This window comes from Rhincodon typus, chromosome 33 (genome assembly GCF_021869965.1).
Source record: "Rhincodon typus isolate 14 chromosome 33, sRhiTyp1.1, whole genome shotgun sequence".
NCBI lineage: Eukaryota > Metazoa > Chordata > Chondrichthyes > Orectolobiformes > Rhincodontidae > Rhincodon > Rhincodon typus.
In genome coordinates, this window is record NC_063364.1 from 4,027,696 (window position 1) to 4,046,749 (window position 19,054).

The window sequence follows — 19,054 nt, forward strand, 5'->3', positions numbered from 1 at the left end:
ATGAAGTGTGGAGCTGGAGGAACACAGCAGGGCAGGCAGCATAGGAGGAGCAGGAAAGCTGACGTTTTGGGTCGGGACCCTTCTTCAGAAATCTTCTGAAGAAGGGTCCCGACCTGAAATGCCAGCTTTCCTGTTCCTCTGATGCTGCCTGCCCTGCTGTGTTCCTCCAGCTCCACACTTCATTATAATAAAAAGCATTTCTTTTCTGGACTGTGACTATCGTATGGAATTAAAGTTGTGACCTATGTCTTCGATTCTGCATTGTGAACCAGTGTGCAGTTGTGTCATTAGAATGTGCTGTTTATCATATTACAGTAAAAAAGGAATATGGATAAGAAGTTGGTCTGGCAGAAATGGGCTGAATTTTGGTGAAATTATTTTAATAATTGGTTTGAATACCATTTATAAAGCACAGAATTCTGAATTATATGCTTTGATTTGTGCGTAAGAGATATTGCCGGCCACTCTCTTCAATTTTTAAAATAATAAATACCACATTAACAGCAAAGCCAGAAAGATATTCTTCCTAAAGATCCAAAATCTAATTTAACTGCAATAAGAACTTATCTATATGGATTTTTGTTTTTCATGTAACAAAATTTGGATTCACATTAAAAATAATATATAAATTCCCCCAAAATGTGTTTACTTTGACAGCAGTTTGGTTCTGAACAGATTGGTTTGCCACCTCTGTCCATCTGTAAGTTCTCAGTTGAGGGTCAGTGGGCAGCATCCTTATCTCCTACTTGGAAATCAAGACCCAGCCCAAAAACCTAGGCAGATGTCCCTAGTGGAGAACTGCCAATATGCTACAGTGTCAGTGCTGTCTTGTGCATAAGATGTTAATCTGAAACTCTGTCTGCTCTCTCAGGTAGATGTAAAAGAAATACTGTCGCACTATTCAACTAAGTGCAGGGGGATGCACTTTGGTGCCCTGGCTAATAGTTATCCCCAGAATCATTTTATAAATATAGTTTACCATGGCTGTGTGTGGTTGCTAATTAGTTCTTGCATTTTCCACATTTGGACTACTCTTTAAATATGCTTCAGGGTAAAGCATTTTGGAACAACATGAGACTGTTCAAAGTATTATATAAATGCCAGTAATTCTTTCTGTAAAAACTCATTTATCGGCTTAGGAAACTTGTCTACTTTTCATTAATCTTAACTCAACAATAAATAAATTCACATGAAAGAATAATTGAGTACTCCCAGAGAATGTGTTTACTTTGATAAGTATTCTGTTTTGAAGGATGACTTTGCCTTAAGCTCATAAGATAACATGAGGGTAACTTCATTTTTTGAAAACTTTTATTTTAGGGGAAAGGTGCCCAATCCATTGGCTGTGGTGGGTGTGTTTCATGACATTAACTTAAGAGGAAAAACAGCCACAAAATCATTCCCAATGATGTAAACAACAAAAATAAAATCCCATTTTAACAGATCGAGCTTGTGGGAAGACAATATTGTTGATTTTTAAGCCTTAGTTGCTGGGATTGTACATATTCGCAGAATTTGTTCAAATGGGCTGAACCTATTTTCTAAATTCATCAGACATGGGCAACTCTGGCTAGGCCATCAGAGTCATTGCCCACCCCTAATTGTCCAGAGGGCAGTTAAGAGTCAACTACATTGCTGTGGGTCTGAAGGCACATGTAGGTCAAGCCAGGTAAAGATGGTAGATTTCCTTCCCTAAAGGACATTATTGAACCAACTGACAATGGGTACATTGTTACTATTAGGCTGTTTTGTTTTATACCTGATATTTTCACATTTCACTGTCATGGTGGGTTTTGAACACCAGTCCCCAGAACTAACATCCTGGAATTCTGGATTATGAGTCCAGTGACATTACCACTATGACACCATCTCCCTCTGAATGATTTCATTTGTAAGTTTGCATCAATTCATTTCCCATAGTAACAATAAGGCAGGTGATCACATTTGGAAATCTCTTGAGATAGTCAAGAAGAGTCAGTATGTACCTGCAAAACTCTAGTGTAGTCCCTCCAACCTCCAGACTATTCTATCCTGCTATATATCTTAGATGCTCTTGTCCTTTCCGCATCTCACTTCCTAATCCTGCTATTCCCTTTCTGAAAGGGTTACTCTGCTCTGATCTCTCATCCTTTGCTGATATCTTTGTTACTCCAAGGAATTCTAGATCAGCCAGCACAGATCGTCCTGCACTGGTGACTCCCAGCTCTTAAACACCCATTGCTAAGGGTGCTGTTTTAAGGCATTCCAATATGTCCCCTGCTTCTGAATAATAATCAGGGGATTGCTGCCAATTTAACAAGATTAAAAAGATAAAACAGAACTCCAAAGCTGAATGAATGATTTTACCAATTAAATGACAGTTTCCAAGTCTAACAGGTGTTACTGTGAGGGAAAAAAACAGTGATGCTGGAGGTCTGGTAGCATCTGTAGAGAGAGAATCAGAGCTAACATTTAGCGTCCAGTGAGATTCTTCTTCACAATTGAAGAGATCTGCAGAGCCATCACTTTTCCAGCACCCTTCAGTTCTGAAAAATTGCATGTTGGACTCTGTGAATAACTCTGTTCCACAGATGCTGTCAGGGGCTGCTGAGTTTCTCCAACACTTTCTGCATTCAGTTTGGATCGCCAGCATCTGCAGTATTTTTCTTTTTGACTGCAACTGAGGCACCAATAGCCAGTTCACTCCAACGAACACGGGTACTTTTGCAATTCATGGTGACCACATGAGGCAGTGAAGAAGAACTTGCATATCCACAGTGTCTTTCAGATAGTTTGGATGCCTCAGTGTTCACGGCCAATGGATTGTCATCATCACTGAAAAGTAATCAAACCCAGCAGCTAAATTGTGCACACATGCTGGCTCGTTGAGAGAGAGATATCAAGTAGAACACAATCCGAATTCTCATGACTATGCTATGCAGCTGCCTTTACAAAATTCTCTGTTCAAATCTCTAACTTTATTCATTTTTTAAAAAAGCCCACATTTCCCTTTATAGGTTAATTCTGTTCTTTATCAAAAGAATTAAAACATTTCTGTAAAATTCCTATGTCTGTTTTATCCTTAAGCACCTTAACAACAGGGTTTTCTGTTAACATATTAATGATTGGTTTACCCCAAACTTGTTAAATGTTGATTTGTTCGGTCAATTCTCCACCGGCAAGCTTTGAGTCAGTGCAGAAAGAGAGAGGCCACGGGAGCAGAGTTGATTCCTCTTTATTTCTCTTTACAGGTGAAAGATGTTATTGGCTACAAGACCCTAGGGCATTGCTTCTTCACTGAAGATGGTCCTGAGGAACGAAATACATTTGATCACTGCCTTGGACTGTTGGTCAAAGCTGGGACTCTGTTACCATCGGATCGTGACAGCAAAATGTGCAGGAGCATAACAGAAGGCGTGTATCCAGGATATATCCCAAAACCTAGACAGGACTGCAAGTAAGTAACGGCCAGGCAGTTTGATTGGGTTTACTGGGACTGAAGAGATATTGCATGATTCCGTAAGTCCAGTGGAAAACTGTTGTTGGAGAAAGTACACCATTATCCATTCCATTTGGATGGGAGTCCCAGGAATTAAGATTGAAGGTATTTGCCCTCCACTTACATTCTGTAATATTCAACAAAATTAATACATTGGTAGAGTCTAAACTCACTTTTCTCCATCACGTAGAGTATTTGCATAAGAAAAGTGAAAGTTCAGAATTATTTTCGATTCCATATTTTATGGTGAGTTCAAGACGTTAACTGCTGTAATGTGCAAGATAACAATACAGCAGTACTTGCTAACGTATGTTCCTTAATAAAGTGGAACAGCCAGAGACTTAGTGCATCAACAAATGTTCCTCAATGGGAAAAGAAGCATACCAGAGAACTTTGATAAAATAGGGGAATGAATTTGGGTTTGTACTGTGTTTTAATCTCAGTCGAAGTGAAATTGTTTGTACTACTCAATTCAATACTTTGATTTTGCCCACCTTGATACAACAAAAGCTCGTTTTCCAGCAAAACAGTCAGTATTTGATGATGGGCACCAGCGTTCCCTCTAAGCTGTGTGTCTGTGCCCACATGCAGATGCTCCAAGGTTCCACACAAGGGCCATCACACCATTAACATCTGGTTCCGGAAGCCACCGCCACACATGAGCCTTGGGCACTCGTACAGCTGGTAGGAAAAGTAGAGGGAATGCTGATGGGCACCACTTGGAGGTTGTAACTATCCCAATGACTGAAAAAACCATAGAATGGCTCAGTGGCTCAGTGGTTAGCACTCACAGTGCCAGGGACCCGGACTCGATCCCACCCTCTGGCAACTGTCTCTGTGGAGTTTGCACATTCTCCCCATGTCTGTGTGGGTTTCCTCTGGGTGCTTCAGTTTCCCCCCACAGTCCAAAGATGTGCAGGTTAGGTGGATTGACCGTACTATATTTCCCCTAGTGTCCAGGGATATGCAGACTAAGTGGATTAGCCATCAGAAATTACAGGGTTAGGGTGGAGAGGGGTGGTTCTGGGTGGGATGTTCTTTGGACGGTTGGTGTGGACGTGATGGGCTGAATGATCTGCTCCATGCTGTAGGAATTCAATGATTATAGAAATTGCGGCATAGAAACAGGCAACTTTGTTTTGTACATGTTCGTGGGAAGTGGGCATCGCTGGATGGTGATGATCATTTATTGATCATACCCAATTTCCCTTGAGAAGCTGATGGTGAACTGTCTTCCTTAAAAGTTGCAGTCCTTGGCTTGTAGGAACTGTTAAGAATTTGATCCAGTGACAGTAAGGGAACTGTGATATAGTGTAAGTCATGGTGTGTCTTGGCCAGGAACTTGCAGGCGGCAATGTTCCCATGTTTGTGCTACCCTTGCCTTTTTCGATGGTAGGGATCACAAGTTTAGAAGATACTGTCAAAGTAGACTTGGTGAGTTGTTGCCATGAATCTTGTAGATGGTACACGCTGATGCTACTGAGCATTGTTGGTGATGGGTGAGATACCAGTCAAGTGGGCAGCTTTGCCCTGGATGTGTTGAGCTTCCCGAATATTGTTGGAGCTGCACTCCAAATGGAGAGTATTCTATCTCATTCCTGACTTGTGCCTTGTGGACAGACCATGGGTAGACAGGAGATGAGTTACTCAATACTGGATTCCCAGTCTTTGAGCTGATCTTGTAGTCACAGTATTTCCACGCCTGGTCCAGTTCAGGTTCTTATCAATGGTAACTGCCAGGATGCTGGCTGTTGATTGTGGGGTTTCAGGAGTTGTAATACCACTGAACATCAAAACAAAATGGTTAGATTGTCTCTTGTCAGAGATGACCATTGCCTGGCACTTGTGTGGAATGAACGTTACTAGCCACTTATCATCCCAAGGCTGAGTGTCTTCCAGGTCATGCTGCATTTGGACTTGGGCTGCTTCTGTTGTGGATGGTTGGCTCGTCGAGCTGGTTCATTGTTCCGCAGATGTTTCATTACCATGCTGGGTAACATTATCAGTGCAGCCTCCGATGAAGCGCTGTTGTGTTTTCCACTGGTATTTAAACTGTGGTGTCTAGTATGACTCCAACCAGCAGAAAATTTTCCCCCTCATTCTCATTAACTCCAGAGGTCCTTGATGTCGCATTCAGGTCAAATGCAACATTAATGTCAATGGCAGCCACTTTCATCTTTAATGCCCCTGTTTGGATCAGTATTGTAACAAGGTTAGGAACTGAGTAGCCCTGGCAGAACACAAGTTGAGCATCAGTGAGCAGTTTATTGCTGAGCAACTGCTGCTTTGATAGCAATGTTAATTCAGGCCAGACACTGAGTATATAGGAGGAGCAATGTCATTCCTACTAGTCCTTTTACTGCATTTAATTTCATTACCAATCTACCATGCTTCTAAATGCTGACATGGGCAGCAACGTCAGCCCACAAAAATGAAGGGTTTCAGTCAAGTCGGGTCTAAAAATGTTACAAGTTACAAGGTCAATCCAAACCTACCCATTCCTGCTGTGGTGAGATGTGGCAGTTGGGCAATCTGTTTCTAGGAGACAACAATGGAGATGGAAGTTGAGTTAAATTAAACCCTGGTGGCTTGGGTTTCCTGGGCCCAGTGAATGCTGGCAGATAAAGGGAGCTGAGGACTGCTGGATCCAGGATATGATGAGTACATTTCTAGATACCTGACACACCCCATCGAATGGCTACATTCTGCAATCCCCCTCCGATGACCTGAGTCTTATGGTATCACCCTGCCCACCACAACCTCCGCATCTTCAGTTTCTATTACGAAACTGTCCAGCACCTACAGAGAAGGATCGATTCCAGTCACCAGCCAGAAATAGGGGATATATGAATGGCCAATAGAAGTAGGGCTATTGACAGGAGGGGCAAATCATCTTACAATAATTTCCTGGTCCACTGGCATGAACCTTCCACGATTCTGATGACCTAAACTATTTCAGTTATAGCAGCTTGAAGATTTCTATCCGACCTCTCCTCATTTGAATGTTCCACAAACTAAAACACATTGGCTATAGCAACTGGTTTCCCTAAACTAAAAGCTTGTGCAAACAAAACTGTGTCCAGCTTCTGGCAGGAGAAACTATTCTCCCTTCTGTACTCAACTTCCGACACTTCTGAACTGAGAATTTAAGCCTACTGTTCTGAAATCAAACCTAACCTAACGGTTTTCTGGTCTGTGGTAAACTCAGCAATATAAACCTTCTATCCATCAGTGCTACAGGGATTCTCCCATCCACTTTACTGCAAGCACGTGCTTTCTTGAAATTGATACACTTGAGTCACGGTTCCAGATGAATTTCTGACCTGTTTTTATGTACTTGCTTAACCTGCCCACATCCATCTTCAGACTCTTTGTGTCATCTGTTGAAAGTTGACCTTCATTCAGCATTCTTGGCTGAGAGTCCAAGCATCCATTAGAGTGTTGGAGCAGCTTAGCTCAAGGGAAAACATTGATTAACAGCTCTGGCTCTCTAATCTATTCTGCAAAGATGCAGTGCTTCTTGTTGCAAGACGAGAAGTGGTTCAAGTTTCTGATATTGATACTTGAATAAGATGGTTGACAACTTCATTGATCTGTGGTGAAATGAATTTTGTAAAGGAGTGTAAAATTAAGAATTAATATTTTACCACATCCTATTCTAGGACGATACAGTGGCTTAGCAGTTAACCCTATGACCTCACAGTGCCAGGGACCTGAGTTTGATTCCACCCTCGAACAACCGTCTGTGTGGAGTTAGTACATTCTCCCCGTGTCTGCATGGGTTTCCTCGGGGTGCTCTGGTTTCCTCCCACAGTCCAAAGATGTGTAGGTTAGGGTGGATTGGCCATGCTAAATTGCCCGTAGTGTCCAGGGATGTGCAGGCTAGGTGAGTTAGCCATGGGAAATGCAGGGTTACAGGGATACGGTAGTGGGGGTGGGGTGGGTCTGTGTGGGATAGTGTCGGAGGGTTGAGGTGGACTTAATGGGCTGAATGGCCTGCTTCCACACTGTAGGGGTTCTATAATTGTATTCTCTCTGCAGGGTTCATTGATTTTATACAGTGAGTGAATGGGCATGAAGATGCCTCATAGTTTGGCATGCAGTGTAAAGGGAGACATGTGGATGGCTAGTTGGAGGGGAATGGCACGGTATGGAAAATACAAGAGGACATGGGTGGTGTGTGGAAAGGCATGACTGGGGCAAAATTCCACAGCATTCTCGTCCATGGCAGCCCCAATGGCTGCATCTGAACTCTTTTCTGGGGCTAGCTGGCCCAAATACAACCTGCATCTGCACACCCACCCCCCCCCGCCCACCCCCCCCCCCCCCCACCCCGACAACTGCCCCACTCTGGATATGTAGTTTTCTAAGTCAGATGCCTGGAGCCAGGAGTTGTCCCAACTCCCACTACCTGCATTGAAGATGACAATCCAACCTCATGGTGTCTGCAGACAACTGGCTAACAAGCTGGCTACAAAACACAAACCAGGGAGTAGGAGACAAACCCTGTTATCAAAAGATTCTTAAATTCACTGGCTGTAGAATAACTTGACAAACACCTATCAGAGCATTGCAAATTGTCAACTTTTCCAGTTTGTGTCACAGGACACTCTGGGTGTATAGCTGTGTTCTTCCATATGTGTCCAAATCAATCTCTAATGATAACAGCAATGTAACTGTATCAGACAATTTCTTTCCAAGGTTCTGTGCAGGGGTGGAGGGGCAGGGAATTGGTGGTGTAAGTGAGGATGGAGCAGCCGATGCACATTGTAGAAATATATCCCATAATTTTCTGAATAAAGTTAGTTGCATGTGAAACTGCTCTGCCAGTGTGGGGCTTCTCAGAGCGGCCACTTGTGGTTCCATTCCTGAGGGTCTAGGGATCTACTGGACACTGGGAAGGGAGATGTTTCTGACTGCAAGCTCCCAGAGTGGAGTCACACTCATATGAAGAATATATAAGGCAAGCGTATCCAAATGGTTTGTTATTTTCATTCCATCTCTATGGAATTGGGACAATATGCTAATGGAATCTTGCTTACAAGCCCAAAGAGGTTTAATTTGATGTTACTGAAATGATGGGCCAGGAAGACCATGTATGATCTATAGATGACTGAAAAGGAGGCAGAGTCAGTGGACATATTTAAGCTCGGTAGATTTTTCTTTGTGACCTCAATATCCTTGGTGCTTTTCTGACAGTCAACATTCCTCCCAAACAAAGCAGCTGCCCATTTAACCTATTTAAAGGTAGACAAGCAAGTGGCTGGAAGAACACAGCAAGCCAGGCAGCATCTGGAGGAAAGGAGCAGTCAACGTTTCGGGTATTACTCTGCTTCAGGACTGGATGTGGGGGTGGGGGGAGCTGCAGATAGAGAGGGGGGAGAAGGGGTGGAGGCAAAATGGTGATGATAGATGGACACTGGTGGTAGGTATGACCTGGTTGGTCAATGGGAGGGATGAATCCGTTTGGTGGCTGGAAGGGAGAGTCAGAAGGTGGAATGGAAGGGAGGAAGGGGGAGCTGGAAGGGGAGGCAGGGGATGGGTGGCAAGATTATTTGAAAATGGACATTGAATTCTCCAATTTCAAATAACCTTCCCACCTATCCATTGCCTCGCCTTCCATTCCACCTTCTGACCCTCCCTTCCAGCCACCAAACGGATTAATCCCTCCCATTGACCAACCAGGTCGTACCTACCACCAGTGTCCACCTATCATCACCATTTTGCCTCCACCCCTTCTCCCCCCTCTCTATCTGCAGCTCCCCCTACCCTCACATCCAGTCCTGAAGCAGAGTAATACCCGAAACGTTGTCTGCTCCTTTCCTCCAGATGCTGCCTGGCCTGCTGTGTTCTTCCAGCCTCCTGCTTGTCTACCTTGGATTTCCAGCATCTGCAGTTTTTTTCGGACTTTAACCTACTTAAAGATTGGCCAGTAATGCCTCTCAAGAGGAATCAGTGAGATTTGTGCAGCAGATGGTTCTTCACTTCAGACGGTTAAGTTTGTAGGATAAACATGGCCGACGCCCAGATGGAACCTTCCCAGGACATTAGTTTTTACTTGATTCAGATTCTCCGACCATCTTCATAAAATTTATATCCTGGGAAAGTTCCACCTGGAACTCCACCACCTTTGTTGGAAGAAGTTTGTTTTTTCCGCTTTACCTTTGACCAATGGTGTAGTTCTTCTGTCGGTCACCACCTTAGCTGCCTGCAATACATTCAGTTGTAGCAAGAGGCAATTTCAGACTCAAATGGCCCACTTCAGACACTAAAACAAAGACCACACAAATGTTTTATCACTCAGCTTGAGTTTTTGTAGGGACCCAGTGATGGGAAGGGTGGTCATTACAATGCATTGTTTTATGATCTTCATAAATGACGAGGCAGCTTATATAAACATGGCTTGAGTACAGAAGATTGAGTATCAGCTGAAGCTGTTCAGATTGTTGGAAGGATCCTCTTGTTCTCCACTCGTCCGTCCAAAGGCAGAGACCTGATACACTGTGCGACGAACTACACCTGGGGGGTCAGACAGGAAGGCAGCCCTGACTCTATGCCAGCTGGAATGGGGATTGAAACCCATGCTGTTGGCATCAATCAGGTACGCACCAGTTTCCCCAGCCAGCTGGCCCCCAAAGAAGGCTGAGTTGCTGTGGTGACAGATACGTTTACAAATGCATGTTGTAGCCTGGAGCTAAAGATATTATTGGCAAAGGATCCAGTTTCTCTCCATTGCACGGCTCACCAGTGTCACATGACATGCTGCCTGCTGTCTGCCATATTGTTTAGAAGTTGACCTATTTGGCCACCAAGTCCTGGAGTGAGACACGAAGAGGCAGGGATCAGAGGCAGGGATGCTAGGCACAGAACCCCTTGTTGAAAGCACACAGTAGATAAACACGACCGGTTCATTTGGTGAAACAAATATAAAACAGGGATTGTCCTTACCAATGGTATTGTGCTGCCCATGCCTAACTTTAAGCATTTACAATACAGCAGGAGGCCATTCAGCCAGTCATGTCTGTGCTGGCAATCCGAAATTAATCCCACTGCCTGCTAGCTCCCTGTAGCCATATATAATCCTCTGCTAGAACTATTTCCTTCAAAGATGGTATTTGTCTCAACACTCAGTGCTGTAACCATTCCCTACACCAACAGTTCCTCGTAACCATCTCTCTTTGTAAATATGGCAAAGCAGAAATTCCCTCCAATTAATTATTAGAAAAACTGAAACTGTTACTTTTAGTCTCTGCTCCAAATTCTGTTCCCAAGTTACTGGTTCCGTCCCTCTCCCTGGCAACAGCATGAGCCTTTTGGCAACTTTTGTGATGACCCCAAGAGGATCTTTCATTTTCATAATTGGCATTGTAGGACGGCTAAATTTTACCTCCGTATCATCACCCACTTTTGCCCCTGCCTTAACTGATTTGCTGTTGAAACCCTCACTCATGTTTTTTTTATTTACCTCTAGACTTGACTGTTCCAACTCATCATTGGTCCCTCACATTTCACCTTCCAGTGAATTTGATGTCATCCAAACTCTGCAGCCTTTCACTTAATTCTCACTAAGTTCCTCCATCATTCCAATGCTCATTGATCTAAATTGGCTCCTGCCAAGCAACACCTTGATTTTAAAATTCCCAGCCCTTATTTGCAAGTCCCTCAATGACCTCGCCCCTCCTTTTGTTCTGTAATCTATTACAGTACCCCACAACATTCCAATGAGTCTGTCTCGATCCAAAGATCAGTCCCTCTGGCTTGCTTTAAGCCTTTACCACAGTCCCTAAAGCCTACCCCCTTGACCAAGCTTTTGGTCATCTGACTAATCATCTCCTTTCAGTGCCATGCTTTGATTTATAGTGGTGCTGTGAAGGCCATTTTAGTGCTTTTAATGCTATGTATTAATATATTGGTGCCGTTGTGTTCATCTCCATCTATTTCAAATGTCAGTTTAGCTTACTGTAATGTTAAGGATAGTTGAACAACAGGTGAACTTTTGCATTTTTCCTTCAAGGCTAGAAAGTGAAACTTGGTTGCTTTCAAAAGAAGTAAGAATTTGGGGTATGAACATTGCTAATAAATGCAACTATTTCTCATCCATAGGTGTCTTGCAAGCATTGAGTCAACCACATTCTGAGAGACCTGAAGCATCTATAAATTAGACTTGTTACAGGAGGAGGGTTCCTCTGATATCACCATTTTTGGATTAGCATTCCCAAGCCAAATTCTTAACTTGCTGTGGTGGAAGTTTGAATCATGACCAGTGGTCTACTTGTCCTGTGCTATATCAACACCATGAATGGTCCACAGTTAGTGTTCTGGGTGCTGTTATATCTACCCCATCGCAGAAAACATTATAAACCAGCAGCATACTGGCATAGATTTATGAGGAAAATGTAAGGAATGGAAAGCAAGAATAGATTTAAGCTTGTGGAACTGCATCCATAGTAGCAAAGGAAATTTAACAAATGTTTTTAAAATTATGAAGAAACTTGGTGGAGGTAATAAGGAAATATATTTCGTGAGCTTGGAAGATTCAATGACAAGATGCAATTATATTCAATTTAAAATTATCATTAAAACATGGAGAGAAGGTAACAAGAGTTGTTGGTTTATGGAATTTTTGGAGCAGTGAGTAATTTGAGGAATACTTGCAGAATACTGAGAGGCCTGGATAGAGTGGACGTGGAGAAGATGGTTCTACCAGAAGGAGACAAAGGACTCAAGGGCACAGCCTCAGAGTGATGGGATGACCCTTTAGAACTGAGACGAGGAATTAATTTTGTCAGCCAGAGGGTGGTGAATCTGTGGAACTCATTGCTGCAGAAGGCTGTGGAGGCCAAGTCATTGAGCGTATTTAAGACAGAGATAGATAGGTTCTTAAAAACGAAAAGAATTGTAGATGCTGTAAATCAGGAATAAAAACAGAAGTTGCTGGAAAAGCTCAGCAGGTCTGGCAGCATCTGTAAAGAAAAAATCAGAGTTAACACTTCGGGTCCAGTGACCCTTCCTCAGAAGGTTCTTGATTGGTAAAGGGATCAAGGGTTATGAGTAGAATGGGGTTGAGAAACACATCAACCATGATTGAATAATGGAGCAGACTCAACGAGCTGAATAGCCTAATTCTGCCCTAATATCTTACAGTGTTATGGAATCGACCATTGCATCTTTGAAGGAATAGTTGGGGGAAATGAATTTAGGGAGATAGCAGACAGCAGCATTAGTTTTGGATTGGTCTGGTAAAGAATCAGCATGGCCACAATTGGCTGAATGGCCTCCTGCTATATTATAAATTCCTGTGGTTTTAAATCTCAATCCCACATGTCAGCAATCGGAGTCACAGTAAATGATTCTGAAAAATTCCTCCAAACACAAAAATCGCTGAAGATCATTCCAACATGTCAAACAAAAAGTTACCATGCACAACTAAAGTCCATTGACAAAGACATTACTCCTTTTAAATAGATTTTGTTGAGAACCGTAACATACAGATGGATTGAGCAAAAACACTGGAGCCAGTGGAATAATCAATGAGAAACTTTCATTCCGTTAGTGATCATGAATCTGGTTGCCCAAGTGGTACTGTCCTGGAGAGCAGGAGTATTTGAGCTCAGGGACAGAACTGCTAAAGGAAAATAAGTCAAAGGAAAAATCATCAGCTGGGCCAGCATCACATAGATGTTTGCTGAGGTTCAAGAAGACATGTCATATTTGAAAGAAGTAAACCGTTGTTAAATATTTAAATACAATGCCATCCAAAGAAAGTGGAAATCTCACTGTGATTTACAGCAAATAAATAATTTTCAAAGTAAAGTGGCCCTTCTCATGGGGGAAACATGGTCATCAACTTGCACCTAGCAAGCTCCCCACAAACAGCAATGTCTAAATCTTGTTTGTGGAGAGTGAACTTGAACCTCTTACAATGCCACTAGATAATATGTGTAATTGGGTACAGAAGCAGCCACCAATTTGCCAAGGAACTTCAACCTGAGAATTCAGAAGGGAGAGCAGAGCCAAAGCTGTCAACTGAGAGGCAGGTATAGTTAGAGCACCAAAGTGACTCTTCATCCATAAGACCAGAAGACATAGGAGCAGAAATTAGGCCATTCGGCCCACTGAGTCTGCTCCGCCATTCAATCATGGCTGATAAGTTCCTCAACCCCATTCTCCCGCTTTCTCCCCGTAACCCTTGGTCCCCTTGACAATCAAGAACCTATCTATTTAAATGTACTCAATGACGTGGTCTCCACAGCCTTCTGTGGCAGTGAATTCCACAGATTCACCACTATCTGGCTGAAGTAGTTTCTCCTTATCTCCATTCTAAAAGGTCTTCCCTTTACTCTAAGGCTGTGCCATCGGGTCCTAGTCTCTCCTACCAATGGAAGCACCTTCCCAACTTCCACTTTGTCCAGGCCATTCAGTATTCTGAAAGTTTCAATTAGATCCACCCTCATCCACCTAAACTCCAATGATTACAGTCCCAGAGTCCTCAAACGTTCCTCATATGTTAAGCTTTCCATTCCTGGGATCATTCTCGTGAACCTCCTCTGAACCCGGTCCAGGGCCAGTACATCCTTTCTGACATATGGGGCCCAAAACTGCACGCAATACTCCAAATGTGGCCTGACCAGAGCCTTATAAAGCCTTAGTAGTACATCCCTGCTTTTATATTCAAGTCCTCGCAAGATAAATGCCAACATTGCATTTGCCTTCCTGACTACTGACTCAATCTGCAAGGTTACCTTGAGAGAATCCTGGACCAGAACTCCCAAGTCTCTTTGCACTTCAGACTTCTGAATTTTCTCCCCAGTTAGAAAATATTCCATGCTTTTATTCTTCTTACCAAAGTGCATGACCTCACATTTTCCCACATTGTACTCCATCTGCCACTTCTTTGCCCACTCTCCTAACCTGTCCAAATCCTTCTGCAGCCTCCCCACCTCCTCAATACTACCTGTCCCTCCACATATCTTTGTATCATCTGCAAACTTAGCCAGAATGCCCACAGTTCCTTCATTTAGATCATTAATGTAGAAAGTGAAAAGTTGTGGTCCCAACATTGACCCTTGTGGAACACCACTTGTCACTGGCTGCCATCCTGAGAAAGACCCCTTTATCCCCACTCTCTGCTTTCTGCCAGACAGCCAATCTTCTATCCATGCTAACACCTTATCTCTAACACCAAGGGCCCTTATCTTACTCAGCAGCTTCCTGCGTTGCACCTTATCAAAGGCCTTTTTGAAGTCCAGGTAGATAACATCCATTGGCACTCCTTGGTCTAACCTGCTCATTACTTCCTCAAAGAATTCTAGCAGATTTGTCAGGCATGACCTCCCCTTGATGAAACCATGCTGACTTTGCCCTATTTTACTGTACACTTCCAACTATTCAGCAATCTCATCCTTCACAATGGACTCCAAATTCTTACCCACAGCTGAGGTTAGGCTAATCAGCCTGTAATTTTCCGTCTTTTGCCTTACTCCCTTTTTAAACAGGGGTGTCACGTTGGTGATTTTCCAGTCCTCTGGGACCCTCCCTGATTCTAGTGATTCCTGAAAGATCACCACTATCTCTTCAGCTAATTCCTTTAGAACTCTGGGGTGTAGTCCATCTGGTCCAGGTGATTTGTCCACCTTCAGGCCAATTGGTTTTACTAGCACCTTTTCCTTGGTGATGGCCACCATACTCAGCTCTGCCCCCGACTCTCTTGAATTTTTGGTCTTCCACCTTTGAATTTCATGTCTTTCACCATGAAGACTGATGCGAAGTAATTATTCAGTTCCTCCGCCATTTCCTTGTTCCCCACTACCATCTCTACACCATCATTTTCCAGTGGTCCAAAGTCCACTTTTGCCTCCCTTTTGCCCTTTATATACCTAAAGAAACTCTTACAGTCTTAATTTATATTACTGGCTAGCTTACCCCCATGTTTAATCTTCTCCGTCCTTATTTCTTTTTTTGTTGCCCTCTCTTGGTCTTTGTAAGCTTCCCAGTCCTCTGGTTTCCCACTGCCCTTCACCACATTATATGCTTTCTCTTTTGCTTTTATGCTATCCCTGACTTCCTTAGTCAGCCATGGTTACCTCATCCTCCCTGTACCATGCTTCTTTTTCCTTGGGATGAATTTTTGCTGCGTCTTCTGAATTAGTCCCAGAAACTACTGCCATTGCTGTTCCACTGTCTTTCCTGCTAGGCTCCTCTTCCAGTCAATTCTGCTTAGTTCCTTCCTCATACCTCTGCAGTCACCTTTATTCAGCTGTAATACCATTACCTCTGATTCTATCTTCTCCCTCTCAAATTGCAGAGTAAATTCTATCATCGTATGATCACTGTAGGTTTCCTTTACCTTAAGCTCCCTTATGAAGTCTGCCTCGTTGCACAACACTAAATCCAGTTTTGCCTGTTCCCTTGTGGGCTCCACCACGAGCTGCTCCAAAAAGCCATCTCATAGACATTCCACAAACTCCTTTTCTTGCAATCCACTACCAACATGATTTTCCCAGTCCACCTGCATATTGAAATCCCCCATGATCACTCTGACTTTGCCTTTCTTACACCTTTTCTATCTCCTGGTGTATCTTGCGCCCCTGCTCCTGACTACTGTTTGGAGGCCTGTACACAACCCCAATTATGGTTTTTTTACCTTTTGCGGTTCCTCAATTCTACCCACACAGGTTTTACACCATCTAACCCTACTTCGTTTCTTCCTATTGATTTAATTTCATTTCTCGCTAATAAGGCAACCCCACCGCCTCGGCCTACCTGCCTATCTTTTCGATAGGATGTATATCCTTGGATATTCAGTTCCCAATCCTGATCCTCTTGCAACCACGTCTCCATGATGCCTACCACGTCTACCAGCCAGTTTCGATCTGCGCCACAAGCTCATTTACCTTATTCCTTATACTGCGTGCATTCAGATATAACACTTTCAGTCCTGTATTAACCCTCCCTCTTCTCATTTTCATTCGTTTTTCCAGTGTTTGATTGCTAGCCTTTTCCAAACACTCTGTCCTAATTGTATCTGTGCTGGAGACTTTAATAACCTCTCCTGAATTTCCCTTCTCTGTCATTTCTTTCATATTTATCCACTTAGTTGAATCCACCACTACAGATGTTAACCTGCTGCTTTGTTTCCCACTGGAGCAAGTTTCACCATTCTCTTCACCCCCCATTTTCTAGTTTAAAGTCCTGTTGACCAGCCTATTTAACCTTTTCGCTAGAACCTTGGTCTCAGCTCAATTTGGGTGGAGACCATCCCAATGGTACAGATCCCTCCTGTTCCAATTCTGATGCCAGTGCCCCATGAAAAGGAACCCCTCTTCCAATTTCCTGTCGCCACTACAAGTAATTTGGAACACAACTGATATTTTAGCCTTTGCCACATGTGGCTATGAGTAAAGTAGCAAAGAAACCTTGTTTCAATTACAAAGAACACAGATGAAACCACACCTAGAATTATAGAATTCCTACGGTGTGGAAGCAGGCCATTCGGCCCAGCATGTCCACACCGGCCCTTCAATTGTTTCCCACCCCCATACATGTAACCCTGCATTTCCCATGGTTAATCCACCTAGCCTGCAAATCCCTGAGGGATTTAGCATGGCCAATCACATCTTCGGATGGTGGGAGGAAACTGGAGCACCCCAAGGAAGCCCACACAGACACAGGAAGAATGTGCAAACTCCACACAGACAGTCACCAGAAGCTGGAATCAAACTCTGGATCCTCGTTGCTGTGAGGCAGCAGTGCTAACCACTGAGCTACCATGCCGCCCCAGAGTCTAGCATTTGGAGATTGAAGTTTTGTGCCAGTAAATCTTAGCACTAAAGAATGGAAAGAACTATTTTGCTTTCTGCACTCCCAAGGTATGAAAGCTGGCACAGTTTTAACTCTACATTAGCAGATATTTTGAACACTGTGATCTGTCATTTGTTTGTTACTAATGTTAACAGACTTGTGGAAACCATTCTGTTTCTCATTATCTTAAGTTCCTTTTTCCTGGTGTTCAGGTTGGTTAAAAAACATAAACTGCGCAGAATAATGTTTGAAAGAAAGATTCAGACGACAGAAGATTAAGAAGACAGCCACAAAGGCTTAATAAAATGCCACAGAAAGCTGTAAATTCCCATTGTAAACCCATTTTCAGGTTATCAGGTGCCACAAATCAAGCTTTTATTGTTTATTATTAACTATAACACCATAACACTAAGAGAAGAATGTGTTTCTGATTGAAACTCTGCTTTCTATTATTTAGAAACAATTCCAGTGGTTAAGACAGTTTTGCTGAAAACTCAAAACCAAAACAGATTATCACACACTCTGATTTTATTTTAAACCTGATACAGATGGAGTTAAGATGATTCAGAATAGCTTATTTAGGTTACATCAACTGACCTGTAGATGCATTCTGTTTTTAGTTATGTTGGAAATAGGAATCTGTTGTAAAATTCGAGGAAAATCCTGATAACCAAGAAGTTCTTGGGCTTTCCTTTTACTTTTGCTTTGGCTTTACTCTCCCCTCTGTGCGAAACGGTTGTGGGAGGAAACCACGGTAGAGATGGGAATCCATAATTCAGGCTGTGATTTCATTGCTGTACTGATGGAATGACATTTGCCCTGATTTTCGCAATTGTAAGGAAAAGAGTGATTGTGGTGCAACATGTGTTGGCTAGAGATAGCAGTGAGTTAGTATAGTCACTATAAGGGGCCTGGACATGATTGGTGGGTATATCTTAGTCTGTGGTTGTATCAAGATGGCATAGGTCAGTAATGAACCATGTGGATGACTGTGGAGTGGCATGTATTGGCATAAGTTGAGCAGCACAGTGGCTCAGTGGTTAGCATTGCTGACTCACAGCGGCAGGGACCCAGGTTCAATTCCAGCCTCAGGTGATCGTCTGTGTAGAGTTTGTACATTCTTCCCATGTCTGCGTGGGTTTCCTCCGGGTGCTCCAGTTTCCTCCCACAGTCCAAAATGTGCAGGTTAGGTGGATTGGCCATGGGAAATGCAGGGCTATGAGGATAGGCTGAACAGCCTGGTTCCACACTGTAGCAATTCTATGATTCAATGAGTGCTGAAAGGAGCCATGGGGATATGTGAGGGAGGATAGCTTGTCATGAAAGGTATAAGGGCTGTACAAATTGATACAGGGGCATGGAATATAACGAGGTGCAATAGATGGAGCTTTGGGAATGGCTGGGGAGGGAGAAAGTTTGAGGGATAGAGGGCCTAATATTGAAGTGAAAGACTGGAGGGAAAAATCCCAGAGCCTTGTAACCTTCCTGATATGTGACAGCCATTGTGGCTGCTCTGACCTGTTCCTGGGGTTGGTATCGCAATGGGAGGAGCAGGATTTGTCTCCAACCTCACCTGTCCTTACCCCCTCTCCTTCCCCATAAGATCCCACTACACAGGGACACAGACACACACAGACATACACAGACACGCGCACACGCACAGACAGACACAGACACACATGCGCACACACAGACACACACACACAGACACACACACACAGACACACAGAGACATAGACACAGAGACATAGACACAGAGACATAGACACAGAGACA

The 19,054-nt window shown here is 43.4% G+C and overlaps 1 protein-coding gene across 2 annotated transcripts in view; it reads left to right on the forward strand.

The window, feature by feature from the left end:
* Positions 1 to 19,054, forward strand: part of LOC109936348 (cell migration inducing hyaluronidase 1) — a 215,934-nt gene that overhangs the window by 157,338 nt on the left and 39,542 nt on the right. For both annotated transcript variants that reach the window (XM_048615950.1, XM_020534964.2), the window contains exon 14: positions 3,231 to 3,436. In XM_048615950.1, the coding sequence (XP_048471907.1) occupies positions 3,231 to 3,436 (206 nt within the window). The remainder of the gene's footprint in view (positions 1 to 3,230; positions 3,437 to 19,054) is intronic.